Here is a 17680-nt window from a genome sequence, read left to right as displayed (position 1 = left end):
AGACTCATAGCTAACCAGCAAATGCCACAACACTTAACCACTTTGGCGTCGCACCCGAACATGGTTTACTGGTCTTCGTGGTGCTGGGCTGCTTCTGGGTTCACCAGCTTTGCCTCCTGCTGTGGTCGGTGCCGAGTGCTAGAGCAACGGAGGCAAATCCTTCCAGGATGTAGCACAAGGTAGAGGGCGGGCAGGGGAGGGCACAGTGGTTCCTGGCTGCACCCCTAGTTAATAACCCACACAAAACCAGTTTCCAGATCCCAGCCATAACAGCTGTTTTGCATGAACGTGAATTCCCAGCCACACTGATTACAGCGGAATAAACGTCTCTATGTTGCTTCTACAAACAGTGAGCTTACATGCATGTTATAACCTTATACGGATCCTTCTGACCAATATAAAAACCACTTCATATTATAAAGCTGGTTCATGAAGGGATTACCCAGATTTGCACGGCACCTTTCAGTTTACAAAGCATGTCACACAGGCACGCCTCGGAGACATTGTGGGCTCGGCTCCAGTCCACCGCAGTAAAGTGCTTATCACAATAAAGGGAGTCACACGAGTTTTACGGCATCCCAGAGCATATAAAAGTTATGTTTGGGGGCCTCCCTGGTGGCACAGTGGTTGAGAGTCCGCCTGCCGATGCAGGGGACACGGGTTCGTGCCCCGGTCCGGGAAGATCCCACATGCCGTGGAGCGGCTGGGCCCGTGAGCCATGGCCGCTGAGCCTGTGCGTCTGGAGCCTGTGCTCCGCAACGGGAGAGGCCACAACAGTGAGAGACCCGCGTACCGCATAACAAAAAAAAAAAAAAAGGGGGGGGATGGAGACTGCCTGGGAAGGGGCTTCCTAAGGGGCCCTTTTCACTAGAGAGCTACTTATGTCAAAATGAACAGAAGGCAACTAGACCCTCTACACTTTGTTCTGGGGCCCCGGGGTCTAAGTAACACCAAGAAGTGTGAATTCAGCACCACTTAAAATACAGACTGACATTTCCCTACAGCTGGGACGGGCCTGAGCCATCTTCACGGTATGGCTGGGCTGGAACGCATGTCAGAACATAGAGGCCTCTCATCTAGAAGGATGTTAGCAAAGCAGTTTTCTCTAATTTGCTACTGCTTAGTAGAATCAGCAATCTCTTGTGCCTTTACTATCATTATTTTATTGTTGGTATTGTTAGTTTGTTCCTGGGAATAAAACTGGTCAACCAGTTGCTTCTCCCTCCACGATAGTGCCCTCCAGCCAGGCCCTCTCACAGCTTTCGTGGAGGCTGTGGGTTTGTTGTCTTCTCTGGGGCTACCCACAATCTCTCCCGGCTCTCAGCCATTTAAACCTGTCGTTGCCCAGCTTCCTTCCTGCTGCAGAGAAGGGCAGGAAGGCCTGGGCGCCTGGAGGGAGAAGAGAGCAGGCTGAGGGGCAGCAAGGCGGCTCCCCTGACTGTGCTCAGTGGGGGTCCTCCCCTCCACCCTGGGCGCTTTCATTATCACTGTCATGTTTCAGATGAGACTCGAGACACAGGGGCTCCATAACTTAGTCATGATCCCACAGTAAGTGGCAGAGGCAAGAACTGAGCCAGATGGTTTAATTCCAGAGCCACCTAACCCCTTCCCTATGTGGTTTTCACAAAACTGGTAAGTAGCCATTGGATGGCCACCTGGGAGCTGGGGAGGGTGCAGGTGTCTACAGGCATTGCCCTGTGACAGTCAGGACAAAAGAAGCCTGTTCCCTGTGCCCTGCTCAGGGAGATGTGGTCATAAGGTTCCAGGTGGCAAGAAGCTCTAGAATTTGCTTATCTAGATCAGAATATTCAAACTGAAGACTCCCAGAAGGCGGTTTTATTAACTGGCTATCATTCTCATCTGTGGAGCTCTTAACTAAAATCATCTTTGCTTTCCACCACAGATTCCCTAAGTCCCGTACTTGTTTATGTAGAACAGCTTAAAATTATTTTTGCCAACTAGTTTAACTCTACAGAATCAAGAACTGTAACGCACTGACGTATTTTAAAAGTGTTATAGCGAGAAAACAAGGTATTAAAGGTACGCATTTCAGTCTTTGAAAATTATTCTTGCCAACCTAACGCTGCTATCCATCGAGGCCTGGCGCTGTGTTTCCGCTCATCAAAGTGGAAACCTGCTGTTTCTCCCGCAGAGACCACTTTGGGTCTTTACTCGGCCTTGCTTTTCTGCTGTCCCTACTCTCTCCTAGGTTAGGACCTCGGTCCCTCAGAACCTTCTCTGTTCCCCACCCCGCTACGCCCCCCGACACATACACCCTTCCTTCCAGAGCCCCCTGCCCTGAAGCCAGAGCGGGAAGGCAAGTGCACACGGGCCTTGCGCTAACGTGTTACCGAGGAGGAGGTGAGTGGGGCAGAGTGGGGAACTGGGGGACTGTAACATTTAAATGTATATTTGCGGTCTGTCGAGGATTTCGCTGGAGCCGCCTTTGCAGAGAATTAGGGGCGGGGAGGTGGTCTTTCTGAGAACGGCCTCCGAAAACGTGCCCCCAGGGTATGGGCAGGAAGGGCCCGGGACCGCCTGGACGCAGGGTAGGAGGCCGGGCGGGGCGCGGAAAGCTTCCAGGCGCCACAGGCAGCGGGCTGGGCCGGGTCAGGTTGGCATTCCGATGAAAATCTGCGTCGCTTCCTGCCCGTCGCTTCTGCTTCGGCCTGGCGAGGTCAGGAGACGTTTCGTTGCTTTGCATGTAGAACTGCTAAAGAACGAGCGACGCGAGTTCTGCGGCTGGAGGAGGCGCGTGCTGGGCGGCCGGGGCCCCGTCCCGCCGCTGGACGCTCCTCTCCACGCCCTCCCCGCGCGGCGCCCGGCGGGGACCTCGGATCGGCCCCTGCCCCGCACGACCTCCCGCCGGATCCCTGGCCGGTGCAGCCCCCCGGCTCTGAGACGCCGCATCCGCGCCAAACCGCGTTCTTCTGCCGCCTATTGCGGAGGGGGAGGCAGGCGGAGCCGCACCCGGCCCTCGGATGCTTGCTCTTACCCCCGCGGGCCGCGCGGTGTGGTCGCCCTGGAAGCCGGCCCTTTCTCCGGGTGACGCGTTAGCTGGGTACCCCGACCAGCAGGTGCTGCGGGACTCGGGCGAGGTAATCGCGACCGCAGAAGCTCACTTCGGCCTGTATTTGGAGAACACCTTGGGGCGGGAGCGCAGCACCGACGGCGAGGGGGCCGGGGGCGGGGTCTGAGGGGCAATCCGCCCCACCCCCGCGCGGGCCCCGCCCCGGGGGCCCCGCCCCGCTCTGGCTCCTCCACCAGAGGACCCCGCCCCTCGCGCAGAACCCTCCCCCGCGCAGGCTCCTCCCCGGGGCGACCCAGGCCACGCGCGGGCGCCTCCCCACTCCTCCCCGGTCTTCCGAGGCCTCTCAGCTCGCCCTCTCTCGGCGGGTGGGTGGGCGGCCGACGGGGGGCTGTGGGCGGGGCCGGCTACGGTCTTTTTTCCCCACCGCCTTTCGGGTGGGGGTCGGAGGAGGGCTGGGTGATGATTAATAACCGCGCCGCTGGGGCGCGGGGAGGAGCGCTCGCTGAGAACTGGCCGGGCGGGGTGCGTGGTGGAGCGCGGGCGGGACGCTTGTGGGAGGAGGGCTGGGGGCGGCCCCAACTGCTCTTCTCCCGGGTGCCGCCACCCCAGGCCCGCGGGCTCCCGGGTTCCGCCACCTGCGCCCCGCCCCTGCGGCCGCACTCCAGCCCCGGAACCGCGGAGGCGCGACCCCGCCTTGGGAAGGGCGAGGTTCCCGTCCCGACGCGCGGATTTGTCTCTGGGCAGTAGCCCCGCCGTTCTCGGCATGTGGCTGCGCTGAGAGCCGGCCCGCTCGCGGATCCGGGGAGCCGGGCGTTGGCTCCCTTTCCCTGCTGTGTGAGAAGGTGGACCTGCAGCCGGCAGGATGACCAACCCTGCGGCCGCGCAGAACCAGGAAATTGACTGTCTGAGCCCAGAAGCTCAGAGACTGGTAAGAAGAAAACACATTTTCGAAACTTTTGGTTCTGATTGCCAGTGTTTGGTCCTTATTGATGTTCTAGGAGCCAAGGGCAGGCGGCACCTTCCGCCGCAATCATCTGTGCCCGGGGAGGTGTGGGGCTGCCTCGCCTGGCCGGGGACCCCCTTAAACGAACGTCCCCACGCGAGCATGGGCGGGGGGTGGTGGCCTGCTCTCGGTTCAGTTCGCGGCTCGGTGTGCACTGCCCCCCCCCCCCCCCCCGCCTTGCGCTCTGCAAAGCACATTTCCCTGGGCAACGCCCCTCAGCAGGACGGAAAGGAACTTCGTCTGGTCCCCTCTGCCCGCAGTTACGGCCTTTTGACGGGCTCTGCCCAGCTGCGTGACTCGGCCGCGGATCCAGCCGAGGTGTGAGACCTGCGCGTGGTCTAGAGTTTCGCTCAGAGCTAGTTTGATGTTTTACAAAATACAGTACCTAGGAACTGGTGCCCAGAGGCGGTGCCCTCGCTCTGAGGCTGGCGCCCCCAGTGGCTGGGTGGCTTGGAGCACTTACCCTGCGCTGGACCTTAGAACCAATGCGTTGCACCCGGTTTCTCTAGTTCCCCCAAGGACCCCAGTTCCCAGATCCACTTTGACTGGTCTCCTGGGGTCACCGGGTCCGAAGGGGATCCTCCCTCTGGGGGATTTTGCAGTTATCCGGCTCAGCACCCAGCGTTGGAACCATGGATGTGGGAGTAGTTTGGCGTTAAAATCGGGCAGGGGGTGAGGTGGGGAAGGTTAGTAACTACCCCTTTTCATGTGGCTTGTGGTTGATGATGAATGGGAATATTTAAAGGTGAAAGGGCGTAGTTTGGAAAAGAAGCACATCATTAAGTTAGTACCGCAGACAGGGAGAGAGACCCTAGATTTCCACTTTATCTGGCCTGTGTGGAACCTTGATAAAAGTGTGAACCCCAAATAATCACTCCTTCAGCAGGTAGGAATTAGTCACCTACTGAGTGTTTGTGGAGGATTCAAGATGAATAAGACTGCCCTGCCCTGAGCTTCCCGGTCAACACCAGAGAGGAGTGTAGAAATAGATTCTGATGAATACACGCTTGAAAATGACACTCCTTGCTGAGGACAGGCGGGTGGGTATTTTTAAGGTCCTCGTTAGTGTGCTCCTCTGACCGGACATAATGTTCCACCCCTGGACCAGGCCTTTGGAGCTGGTTCCTACCCCTTAACCTACTTGGGAACCTACAGAGAGATCCTTGAATCACCATCAGGGAAGGGCCCTTGGAGGAAAGAAGGATGGGAACGCCGCTGAGAGATGCCCAAGCTCCCGAGGAGCCGCCTAGGCAAACCATAGATGGCAAGAACAGGCTGATGTTAATCCTGGGCAAGATCTGAGCTCAGAGGAATGAACTGCTGGGCAAGGAGAAGAAAAGAGTGACCATGGAGAACAGGATGTGAGGAAGGGAGCGCCAGGCCGTCAGAGGCAGGAGTAGAAATAACACCTGTCGCCCGAAGGCGCTGGCTGCACGCTCTCATTAACCCTTAACTTAACCCTGGGACTGGATCTGGTCGAGATGCGTGCTTCACAGAGATGCTGCTGGGAGCTGGTGACAGGAGAGACGGGGACAGCTGCCGAGTGAGGAGGTGCTCGGTGGGCACAGCCCACCTCCTACCCCGAGTTCCAGGATCCAGTAAGCTCTGAAAATCAGAAGTTGTTTCTCTTTTTTGTAAGTTGTCAGCAGGATTCATTTGGCGGTGATGGGAGGCTCTTCGCGGCCCCCAAGTCTCATCTTATTGTAGGTATCTGTGCCAAGGTCCCCAGGTCCCATTTGGCCGATGGGAGGCTATTTTCAGTCTTTATTCTTCTCAGTGTGAATATTCGTACATTTCTCTGCAGCCCTGTTAAGTTTCTTGATTAAGGGCTGTTACTCTGGGTTGTTACAGAATATATGGTGTATGCATCTTGTTACCTTTCTAAAATCCAAAAATGTTGAATTCTGAAACACATTTGGTCCTAGGGGTTTTCAGTAATCAATTGTGAACTTGCTCAAGTAAATAGCAGCAAAAACTTTTTTAGAGTAGGACTGTTTTTTGAGGTTAATGGTTGAAAAGGAAACCGTTGGGCTTCCCTGGTGACGCAGTGGTTGAGAGTCCGCCTGCCGATGCAGGGGACACGGGTTCGTGCCCCGGTCCGGGAAGATCCCACGTGCCGCGGAGCGGCTGGGCCTGTGAGCCATGGCCGCTGAGCCTGCGCGTCCGGAGCCTGTGCTCCGCAACGGGAGAGGCCACAACAGTGAGAGGCCCGCATACCGCAAAAAAAAAAAAAGGAAAGGAAACCGTTGCTGAAGGACCAGTGGGGTGGGGTGGGGTGTGTCAGAAGGAGTCGCTCAGCAGCCACCCTGGGCGGTAGTGTTCCAGCGGGAGAACGGTGGGCATTTCAGATTGGCTTGTGCTGGCTTGTGTTCTGTGCCCAGAGACCCTGTGTCCCGGGAACAGGGGTCACCAGGGGAGGAGGAGGGCTGGGGCCACCTGGGTGTGAGGCCAGAGCTGGGGTTGGCAGGAGGAGATGGACTTGTCCAGCTCCATCTCATGGGGCAAAGAAAAAAGCAGGATCCGAGCAGGAAGTCCAGGCTCCTTGCAGGAGAGGACAGCGTAGAAACCATGTTTCTTTAACTTTTGTAACTTCCCCATGTTCCTGCCGGGTTGTGTCACCTCTGGAAGTTTTCCACATACTGATTAGCACTAAGTCCTCACAGACGACCAGCCCCATTCTGAGAGAGGCTATCAGGGTAGAACGTGAACCCCCAAGTCTCATCTTACTGTAGGTACCAGTGCGCAGGTCCCCAGGTCCTGGTGGCGAGGGGACATGTGGATGAACGGGGGTGGGTGAACACAGTGCTGGGGGGCCGACCCTGCTGGGCTCAACAGGAGACCTTTGAGCATTGGAATCATGGTTTGCTTTAGACGAATCGTTTTCCCAAACAGTTAAGATATAAAAACAGTAAGTTAGTTCTTTCCTCATAGTAGTAAGAGTGTCCCACTAGGGCAAAGATGGAGACTCAACTTCCCTTTTTCTTTAAGGGTTAGTTTCTGTTCAGCCTGAGCTAGTATCAAAGTAGTGGAAGCCTCCTTAGCAAACTTCTTGTAAACCCTGCCGTCTAAACTGCCACTTACAGTGAGCACAGGAAATCGCGTTATTTATAGCAGCTGAAGTGTTTTCAGGCAAAGTTGATTGGTGTATTACCTGATTAGAGTGAGGTTCTTATCTGGTTTCTACAGAATTATGAGGCCACAAGTTGGTGCGGTGTGTTTGCCCCTCAAAAGGCAGCGTTCAAGAGGAAATTCTTATCCCTGAAAAATCAGGCTGTGTGACTCAGCAAAGGAAATGTGTTGTTGTTTTTTTTCCCGGAACCCACAGACTTTAGTTATTTATTTATTTATTAAACATCTTTATGGAAAGGAAATGTTTATGACTAGTTACTCATATGCCAGTGTTTCCGAAATATCTGATCATATTTAAAAGTTTTAATCTTGGAGCCCCATTGGCCATAAGGTTCGAAATGCTAACCTGTTAAGGCAGTAAGCCTGTGACATCTCACTGTATGTTAGACGTGGGTCAGGGAGAAGAGGAACTTTTATTTACTTTACTGCTTTTACTCTGGGCCACCCAAATTTTACTCTGTATGTGTGTGTGTTTTAAAGCAGCTTATTTCCATATTTTCATGGATTGGATTTACCAGAACTTTCATTATTCAGACAGTCTAGATAAAATTAAGTAAATGAACTTCGTCTGAGTTAAACAAAGCACTATTTTGACTCCATCCAAGATTAAGTGATTCAGAATTGCCATGTGCTTGACTGCATACCACCACTAAAATCCCCTTTCTGCGCCTCATGTATTCATTTGGGAGAGGGCCAGAGTTTCAAGTGGTTTTCTCCTTAATACTGTAACTTGACAACTTTAAAGCCATATAAATAGTTTTGTTTGGACGCTAGAGTACAACTACTCTAGTTGTAGTTTAAATGACTATAAGGAAGATTTACTTTTCGTTTTAACTAAAATGTTTCATTTATATGTTTGTGTAATAGAACTTATCAAAGCAACATCTTTTCTTTCTTTTTTTTTTTTTTTTTTTTTGCGGTACACGGGCCTTTCACTGCTGTGGCCTCTCCCGTTGCGGAGCACAGGCTCCGGACGCGCAGGCTCAGCGGCCATGGCTCACGGGCCCAGCCGCTCCGCGGCATGAGGGATCCTCCCAGACCGGGGCACGAACCCGTGTCCCCTGCATCGGCAGGCGGACTCTCAACCACTGCGCCACCAGGGAAGCCCCTAAAGCAACATCATTTCTGATCCTGACATCTGTTTTATTATCTCTGGCCAGTAGGTGTGTAATCTTCCTGTGGGAAGAGAAGTAGGAGTGGGCTTTTGTTGCGGGTGGGGAGTCTCCCCCTGCCTCCTCTGGCATTCCCCCAGCACTCTTTCTCCTGGTGAGTGCTTCAGCATGCTTGTCTTCTCCTGCTGCTTTCAACCTCCTGTGAGCTGAATTCACACTGTCGTCATAGAAGACACTGTGTAGGTAGTAACAGTAGGTAGCATCTCCCAACCCCCTGCCGTGTCAGCCCTGTTAAGTGTTTTCTGTAGAAGTCTTCCCTCCCCCCTTGCATAACCTCAGCGGTGGTTTGGTTATTTCCACTTACACATAAAGAGAAAACGGGCTCAGAAAGTTCAGGGGACTTTCCCAAGGCCACACAGCCAGCAGGCAGTGGGGGCCAGTTCAGACCCAGCCCTGCTGGTTCAGCGCTGGTGCTGGTGATGTCACCACCATACACGATGCTCGGGCAGGGTCCGGCAGGCAGTCAGCGAGCATCATTGCTCTTGTCAGCCTCTCTTTTGCAGCCCTGGGGCCTCACAACCCCAGTATCAGGGCTGAAGGGTTTCTTTTTACTAAGGCAGCCTGTTAGGACACAAGACCTTGCTCCGGAGTGCATACTGAGAAGTCTTCATTTGATTAACGTTTCCTTTCTATTTCTGGTAGTTTTTCAGACAAAAGCACACTCAATGAACTGTATTTTTTCTAAGTAAGGAGAGGCATAGTAGAAATGACAGAGCTGCAGAAATTTTCATCTTTCTGTTTTTCATACTGTACCAGCTTTTTAGCTGTCACTTGTGTCAAGCCATGCCGGGAGCTGCTGGGCGCCAGCCTCATTCCTGCGTGCTGTACGGCTCCTACCACCATACAGACAGACAAGCTTGTTGAGGATGGAAATGACGCCTTCTGGCTCTTTCCTAGCTGGTTCCAGGAGAATCACTTGAGCATAGGAAAGGCTGTCAGTAGTTGTGTGCTGCCTACGTGGGAAAGTGTGGAGCTGCTGGAGGGTCCAGCCTTATTCTGAGAAGGAACAGTGTTAGTGTTTTGTGTCACCTTAAAGGTGTGGAGTTTGCAAGGAAGACCCTGAGTGGACCAGGTGAAGTGAAGGGTATGGAGCCCAGAGGCATTGGCTGGAGGGAACCTGTCACCTGGAGAGCTGCACAGGGGAGGCCAGGCTGCTCTTACCTGTCACCCATCGGTCCTGTCGGTCACACACAAGGTTATTTGTGGCCATCACGCCCTTGCTTTTTACTCCAATATGTTGAAGGCAGTGTGAACATCACTGATCTCAGAAAAACATTTTAAATGTATTAACAAGAGAATTTATTTGCATGGAAGGTACTGTGCACGCTTTTTATTCATCAGCTTGATGGATCGTTGTGGGTCGATGGATCAGCTTGTGGGTCGTTGTTAAGCCTAGGATTGTGTTGTGAAATTTGAAGAGGTAAATGTTATTAGTCTGCTGTCGATAAAGGACCGTGAATAATTTTGTTCCTGATTAAACTGTTTGTTATTCTGGTATGTTTTTCTGAGAAGCAAAGTCAGGAGATTTCCAGTAGCAAAATGGGGAAAGAGAACTCTATGGACAGTCTCAGGGTGCAAAGAATTCACCCCAGTGTAGAGACATAGCATTTCAGAGGCAAAGGGAGCACCCAGAGATCACGTCACCTGGTCCCCTTGCCCCCGGTATTGAGGGCTAGTGTTCAGAAGTGGTGCAGTTTGTCCAAGTTCACATAATGGGTCAGCCACAGAGCCAGCGCTGGTAGCTTGGTCTCGAGACCCCTCTCTGGACAGTCTCTGTCTTCGGAAACTCAGGGCCCCGCTGAGAACACCACAGTCACAGCCACGAGAGGTAGCTTTTCCACCTGGTCCCCCACGAGCCAGCCCCTCACAAGCAGTGACGTAAAGTGGCCTTGCGAGGTAAAGGCTTCTTTGAAGGCTGCTGTTCTATCATAAAATTCCGTGATCATTTTACAGTCCGTAACTCATCTGATTTGATTTTGATGGAAACATAGTGTTTTAAATAACCAGTTAAACTTTAGTCCTTAACTTTATGTCCTCCAAATCGTCAAGTAAAATTGATAACGTGTCTTGTTTATTTTGTGGCTTAAGCACTGGTCCCCAGACCTGTGCCCTGAACCTGTGCCTGGGCTGTTTCAACAAGCATGGCTGTGCAGTAGAGGGGTTCATTCCCCCTCATCCCACCCCGAAGTTTTAAAACTGTGGTTTGCAGCTCTGTCAGACCCAGTGCCCCTTTTTTATAACAAGTTTTTAACATCCTTATTACTAACCTGAAATGAAGTTCCTAGGTGGTACAATCTTCCTTCACACATAATTTCAGGTCAATATAATGTTTTAACTGTAACATTAAAAAGAAATAAAATGAAAGTAAATTGCAGTGACAGAATGTGAATATTGAGAGTAACTCTTGGGAAGGTTCTGAACAAAGCCGTGTATGATCTTCCCTTGACTTCCGTGCAGATTGCATTCCTGGAATATTCAGTGTATGTTAAAACTACTCAGAATGTATTTTGAATTTATAAGTGAGTTGGAATGAATTTGTAGGTCTGAAAGTTATAATGTGGTTTTTCTATCTGCCTGAGTAGCCAATGGGGAAGTTCCTCATTGTGTGGGCCTGTCTGAGTACAGGATGGTTGGCATACCACGCCCTGCCCCTAAATGCCATCAGTCCCCTCCTCCAGTCACTGTGACTTCCCAGCACCCCCCCCCAGCAGTTCCAGAATGCCCTCTCAAGCGTTGGCACTTCCCCCATTGACAACTGTCACCCCAAAGTGCCTTCTTCTCCGTGGCCGTCATAATTACAGTCATGGCTGTAAAGAGCAGGCCCCCTCGTGGGGGAACTTATCGTGATTGCCTGAGCGAGGGGTTGGAAAGATGAGATGTTGGGAGTGGAGTAAAATGCACGTGGCAGCTGAGGGACACGGGGGCCGTGGACACATGTGGTACAGAGGCCAGGATCGCCACTGTTTCCGAGCTGCCAGCTGGTATACGCTCCCGCTCCTGTTCCTGCCTGTGCAGGAGGACACATTGCCCAGTCTGCTTGGTTGCTTTGAACAGCAAACTATTTTTAGAATCTACTGCATATGAGGAATTGGGGGTTTACATAGAAAACAGAAGTTGGTAGCGGTTGCCACTTCCTGTAGCAAAGTCAACTCAGGAAAATAATAAAGATCAGAGAGGAAATAAATAAAATAGAGATTAAAATATAGAAAAGATCAATAAAACCAAGAGCTGGTTTTTTTAAAAAGATAAACAAGATCAACAAACCTCTAGGCAGGCTCACCAAGAAGAAAAGAGGGAGGACCCAAATAAACAAGATAAGAAATGAAGGAGAAGAAATAACAACTGAGACCACAGAAATACAAAGAATTGTAAGAGAATACTATGAACAGTTACGTGCCAACGAACTGCACAACCTAGAAGACATGGACAAGTTTCTAGAAACATACAGCCTGCCAAAACTGAGTCAGGAAGAAACAGCTAATTTGAACAGACTGATTACTAGAAGTGAAATAGAATCTGTAATTAAAACAAAAACAAAAACAAAAAACAACCTCCCTGCAAACAAAAGTCCAGGACTAGATGGCTTCACTTGGGAATTCTACCAAATATACAAGGAGGAACTCATTATAGGTATCCTTCCCAAACTATTCCAAAAAAATTGAAAGGAAGAGGGAACACTCCCAAATTCATTCTATGAAGCCACCACCACCCTGACACCAAAACCAGACAAAGACACTACAAAAAAAACAAAATTGCAGGCCAATATCTTTGATGAATATAGATGCAAAAATCCTCAACAAAATATTAGCAAACTAAATACAACAATACATTAAAAAAGATCATACACATAATCAAGTCGGATTCATTCCAGGGTGGCAAGGATGGTTCAACATACGCAAATCGATCAATGTGATACACCACATCAACTAAAGGAAAGACAGAAACCACATGGTCATCTCAATAGATGCAGAAAAAGCATATGACGAAATTCAACATTCCATTCATGATAGAAACTCTCACCAAAGTGGTTATAGAGGGGACATATCTCAACATAATAAAAGCCATTTACGACAAACCCACAGCCAACATAATACTCAGTAGTGAAAAGCTGAAAGCCTTCCAGCTAAATTCAGGAAAAGGATAAGGATGCCCACTCTCACCACTTCTATTCAACATAGTATTGGAAGTCCTAGTCATAGCAACCAGACAAGAAAAAGGAATACAAGGTATCCGAATTGGAAGGGAAGAGGTAAAATTGTCACTATTTGTAGATTAGGTGATACTCTGTATAGAGAACCCTAAAGTCTCCACACAGAAACTGTTAGAACTAATAAATGAATTCAGGAAGGCAGCAGGATACAAGATTAATATACAGAAATCTGCTGCATTTCTTTACACTAATAAGGAAGTATCAGGAAGATAAAGTAAAAAAAAATCTTGTTTAAAATCACGTCAAAATAAATACCTAGGAATAAACTTAACCAAGGTGATAAGCTGGGGCTTCCCTGGTGGCGCAGTGGTTGAGAGTCCGCCTGCTGATGCAGGGGACGCGGGTTCATGCCCCGGTCCGGGAGGATCCCACGTGCCACGGAGCGGTTGGGCCCGTGGGCCATGGCCGCTGAGCCTGTGCGTCCGGAGCCTGTGCCCCACGATGGGAGAGGCTACAGCAGTGAGAGGCCCGCGTACGGCAAAAAAAAAAAAAAAAAAATTATCTGCTGAAAATTATAAAATGTTGATTAAGGAAACTGAAGATGATTCAAAGACATGGAAAGATATCCCGTGCTCTTGGACTGGAAGAATTAATATTGTTAAAATGGCCACACTACCCAAAGCAATCTACAGATTCAATGCAATCCCTATCAACATACCCATGACACCATACCCATAGAACTAGAACACATCATCCTAAAATTTATATGGAATCAAAGAAGGCCCAGAATTGCCAAAGCACTTCTGAGGAAAAAGAACAAAGCTGGAGGCATAACCTTACCAGACTTCAGACAGTACTACAAAACTACAGTAATCAGAACAGCGTGATATTGGCACAAAAACAAACATAGAGACCAATGGAACAGAACAGAGAGCCCATAAATAAACCCACACACTTACGGTCAATTAATCTACAACAGAGGAGGCAAGAATATACAGTGGAGAAAAGACAGTCTTTTCAACAAGTGGTGCTGGGAAAACTGGACAGCTGCATGTAAATCAGTGAAATTAGAACACTCCCTCACACCATATACAAAAATAAACTCAAAATGGTTTAAAGACTTAAATATAAGACATGACACCATAAAACCCCTAGAAGAGAACATAGGCAAAATATTCTCTGACAAATTATAGCGAAATTTTCTTAGATCTCCCAAAAGCAGTCTCCCAAGGCAAAAGAAATAAAAGCAAAAATAAACAAATGGGAACTAATTAAACTTAAAAGCTTTTGCACAGCAAAGGAAACCATAAACAAAAGGAAAAGACAGCCTACGGACTGGGAGAAAATACATGCAAAGGATGGGACTGACAAGGGCTTAATATCCAAAATATACACACAGCTCAATAAAACAAACAACCCAACCAAAATATGGACAGAAGACCTCAATAGACATTTCTTCAAAAAAGACATACAGATGGCCAACAGGCATGTGAAAAGGTGCTCAACATCGCTAATTATTAGAGAAATGCAAATTAAAAGCACTATGGGGTATCACCTCACACCAGCCAGAACTGCCATCATTAAAAAGTCTACAAATAGTAAATGCTGGAGGGGGTGTGGAGAAAGGGGAGCCCTCCTGCACTGCCGGTGGGGATGTAAGTTGGTGCAGCCACTATGAAGGTTCCTTTAAAAACCAAAAATAGGGAGAGGCCACAACAGTGAGAGGCCCGTGTACTGAAAATAAACAAAAAAAAACAAAAAACCAAAAATAGAGTTGTCATATGATCCAGCAATCCCACTCCTGGGCATATATCCAGAAAAGACAAAAACTCTAATTCAGAAAGATACATGCACCCCACTGTTCATAGCATCGCTATTTACAGTAGCCAAGATATGAAACAACGTAAATGTCCATGGACAGAGGAATGGATAGAAGATGTGGTGTATATACACAATGGAATATTACTCAGCCATAAAAAAAGAATGAAATTATGCCATTTGCAGCAACATGGAGGGACCTAGATATTGTCATACTTAGTGAAGTCAGACAGAGAAAGACAAATACCATATGATGTCACCTATATGTGGAATCTAATAATAATACAAATGAATCTATGTACAAAACAGAAACAGACTCACAGACTTAAAAAGGAAACTTATGGTTACCAAAAGGGAAAGGGAGGGAGGGAGGGAGGGAGAACAAATGAGGAGTTTGGGATTAACAGATACTAACTACTGTATATAAGATAGATAAGCCACAAGGATATATCTTACAGCACAGGGTATTATATTTAGTATCTTGTAATAACCTATAATAGAATACGATATGAAAAAAATAACTGAATCACTTTGCTGTATACCTGAAAGTAACACAACATTGTAACTCAGTTCTACTTCAAGAAAAAAAGAAAAAAGAAATGGCAAGTCAGGAAAGGGATTCTGTATCACAGCCTCATGGTTCCTTTGCACTGTCTGCAGCATGTTGTAAATCGCTTTAACACGGGGCTGTGTGTGTTCACCAGCGACTCTGAGATTTCAGCCTTGCCCAACAGGAGCTGTAGTCCTTCCTCATTCCCAGGAACAGTCACACGTGGAGACAGAGGGCCCCTGCTTGTTTCTAAACAGAACCGGTTCTTTGTCACACTGCTGGCTTCAACTGCATGATATTCCTATTATATTCACATGGGTGAACCTTAAATACATCCTTTAACTTTTCCCAAGAGGTTATAAACTACAGTGGTAACATATCACATGGCCTGAAGAAAATTCTGCCATCACAGAGCATTAGGGTCACTGATCCGCACGTCAGTAATGAGCAGTAAGTCTCCCCGGGCTCTGCAGGGCCGACGGGGAGCGGCTCCCAGAGCATCATCTCGGTGCCCTTCCAGGCTCCAGGGCTTTCTCCTAGGTGGAGGAGATGACGAAGCAGCTCAGGCCCATTTCTCAAGAGTCGTCCTAGAGTTACAGCTCATAAACCCTGTCCAGCTTCCATGTAGAATTCTGGAACCCCAGGAGAATTTAAGAACAGAATAAGAACTTTTTCTGGGACTGCGGGGTGAGAGGTCTTGGCATATAGAATTCCACACCATGCTTGAATCGCAGGAAAGCTTCGAAGCTCAGGAAGTATGCAGACAGAGTCGGGACTCCGGAAGTCATGTGGGGCTTTTTAGAAAGCTGCTCAGACTACGTCCTGGGCACCTCTGTCCTCCCCAAGCAGGCAGGACTTTGGTTCCACCAATGTTTATCGCGTTTCTCCTTTTCGAAGATCATGATGTGGGGTTGAACGGGTAGGAGCCACAAAAGGATACAGATATTATCAGAGCTCTTAGAGCCCCCGACATCACTGGAATTGGGGTGCGGGGTACTGGGGGCGGTGTGTGGTTGCTGCACCCTCGGGCTGTGTCCACCACTGCTTACAAAACCTCCAGCACAGACAGGAGGTCAGGGAGGAAGGAAGCTGTGCAGGGGCCGGGCTCGGAGGGAAGGACACGCCTCACCCAGGGCTTTCTCCTCCCATCCTGGTGCATAACTTCTCTTTTAGTTTTGTTCAGTCCCCAGGCCAAGCAGGGGGCTGTCCCTGAGTTCCCTGACCCTGAAGAAACGAGCAGCCGTTGTCTCTGGATGACAGTTTTATTGCAGCTGGGAGTTTCTGGTGCTCCAAGCAGGAGTCCTGTCAGGGTCACTGGTAGAAGAGGCGTGCGTCTGTTTATCCGCTGACTTTTGTGTCCCGCTCTGGTAGAAGCCACTTCTGCTCTGTGGTCCGATCTAGAACTAGAGCTGATCAAGCCCTCGGCCCAGTGCAGAGACCCATCACCAAAGTAACTCCTGTTTTTGCCAGTGACGTTTTCACATAACCCTCCAGCCTTTCTCCAGCCCAGCCCGGGTCTGGGCCGCCGAGAGAGGGTATTTCAGAGAGAAGCATCACTTTGGCTGTCTACCTCCTCAACCAGCCTGTGCGCCCCTGTGGCCGGGCCCTTGGCCGGTGGCCTCCGTGCTTCCGCCCCTGGACCTGCAGGGTGCCGTAGGGCTGGTGTCCCAGACCCTGGCTGGGCGCGCCTGGCTGTTTTTAGCCATTTGTTTAGGAGGCCCTGGCGCTCGGACTTGTGCTGCTTTGTGTGGTTTTAGCATCTCTCGGACCATACATATCACCTTAGTGTCAGAGCGTTGTCTTATTTATCTCTGGCAAAATTAAATGTAAAAGTGGAACTTCGGAATCAAGGGTTCCGCTTTTTAGGATTATTAGGAGGCAACTTTGGTGATAAAAGGAATCTTCTCTTCCCAACCATCTCCACCATCAAAGGGTGCCTTGCTTGAAAGCCCCATGTCTGTAAAGCTCTGTTTATGAGGTTCCAGGTCAGGAGGGTAGGATCCTGGGGGACTGTGTCCCCTGTGAGGGGGCTGGGACTCTGGCGTTCGTTCCCCACCAACACTGGGCGGTCCTGAGAAAGCCAGGGAGCCTGCATCTCGTCAGAGGAGGCCCGGCTGGGACAGCTCCTCCCTAATCCTGGAGGTGCGCGGGAACAGGGAGGGGGCCCGATGGTGAGGGCTGGGGGGCAACACTGCAAGGGTTTTTAGCGATGGCGCCAGGCGACCTTCCCGCAGCAGTGAGCTTGGCCTTGGGGCTTCTTCATTTCTTTCTTTCCCTCTCTTTCTCTCCCTTTCAGCCTCTGCTCCCTTCCCCCACCCCCCCCTTCCTTCCTTCAAAAAATGTTTGCTATTTATTATGAAAAACGTCAAACATAACCCAAGCGGAGATGGGATAACAGAAAGCAGAGGTCGTCGCACTGGGGGGAGCAGGCAGCTCCCTGGGGGCGGGTTGAAGCCCAGACTGGCCGCACCCGAGGCCCTGACTCAGCGGGTCTGGGGTGGGGCTGGAGACTGCATCTTTCACAAGCCCCAGAGGCTGCCGCTGGGGCACAAGGGCCCCCCCTTCCTGCCACCAGCCCCACAGCTGCCAGCCTACGGCCACTTTCCCCACCTGAGCGAGGTCGTATCACATCATCCTTGAATGTCTCAGCGTGTATCTCAACAAAGATGCTCTTGGGCCAGAAAAGGAGGATTTGGTGTCCGGAGCTACGCCTGTTCCAGAGCCCCTTTCAAGGACGGTGGGCTGAGGGACGAGCAGCTGGACCGGCCCGGCCACCAAGCTCTGGGTGGGAGCGTGGCCCTGCCAGCGTCGTGCGGTCACAGCGAGC

At 50.3% G+C, this 17680-nt stretch overlaps 1 protein-coding gene and 1 long non-coding RNA gene across 41 annotated transcripts in view; one reads left to right on the top strand and one right to left on the bottom strand.

Annotated features, from left to right (window-relative positions):
- Positions 1-17680, top strand: part of LRRFIP1 (LRR binding FLII interacting protein 1) — a 142514-nt gene that overhangs the window by 52804 nt on the left and 72030 nt on the right. For 2 of the 40 annotated variants that reach the window (XM_067740104.1, XM_067740103.1), the window contains exon 1: positions 3480-3959. The exons of 29 other annotated variants lie outside the window; for them this stretch is intronic. In XM_067740104.1, the coding sequence (XP_067596205.1) occupies positions 3894-3959 (66 nt within the window). In that variant the 5' untranslated portion in view covers positions 3480-3893. Of the gene's footprint in view, positions 1-3318; positions 3397-3470; positions 3960-17680 lie in introns of those variants that run through there. 9 more of the 40 variants (XM_067740076.1, XM_067740075.1, XM_067740083.1 and 6 more) reach the window with 9 other exon arrangements.
- On the bottom strand, positions 1570-3184 carry LOC137226051 (uncharacterized). Its single transcript, XR_010944135.1, has 2 exons — positions 2996-3184; positions 1570-2713 (listed from the first exon to the last, which is right to left on the bottom strand). It is a non-coding gene; the product is annotated as an uncharacterized lncRNA (long non-coding RNA).

This window comes from Pseudorca crassidens, chromosome 6 (genome assembly GCF_039906515.1).
Source record: "Pseudorca crassidens isolate mPseCra1 chromosome 6, mPseCra1.hap1, whole genome shotgun sequence".
Lineage (NCBI taxonomy): Eukaryota > Metazoa > Chordata > Mammalia > Artiodactyla > Delphinidae > Pseudorca > Pseudorca crassidens.
This window is presented reverse-complemented; position numbering and strand designations above follow the sequence as displayed.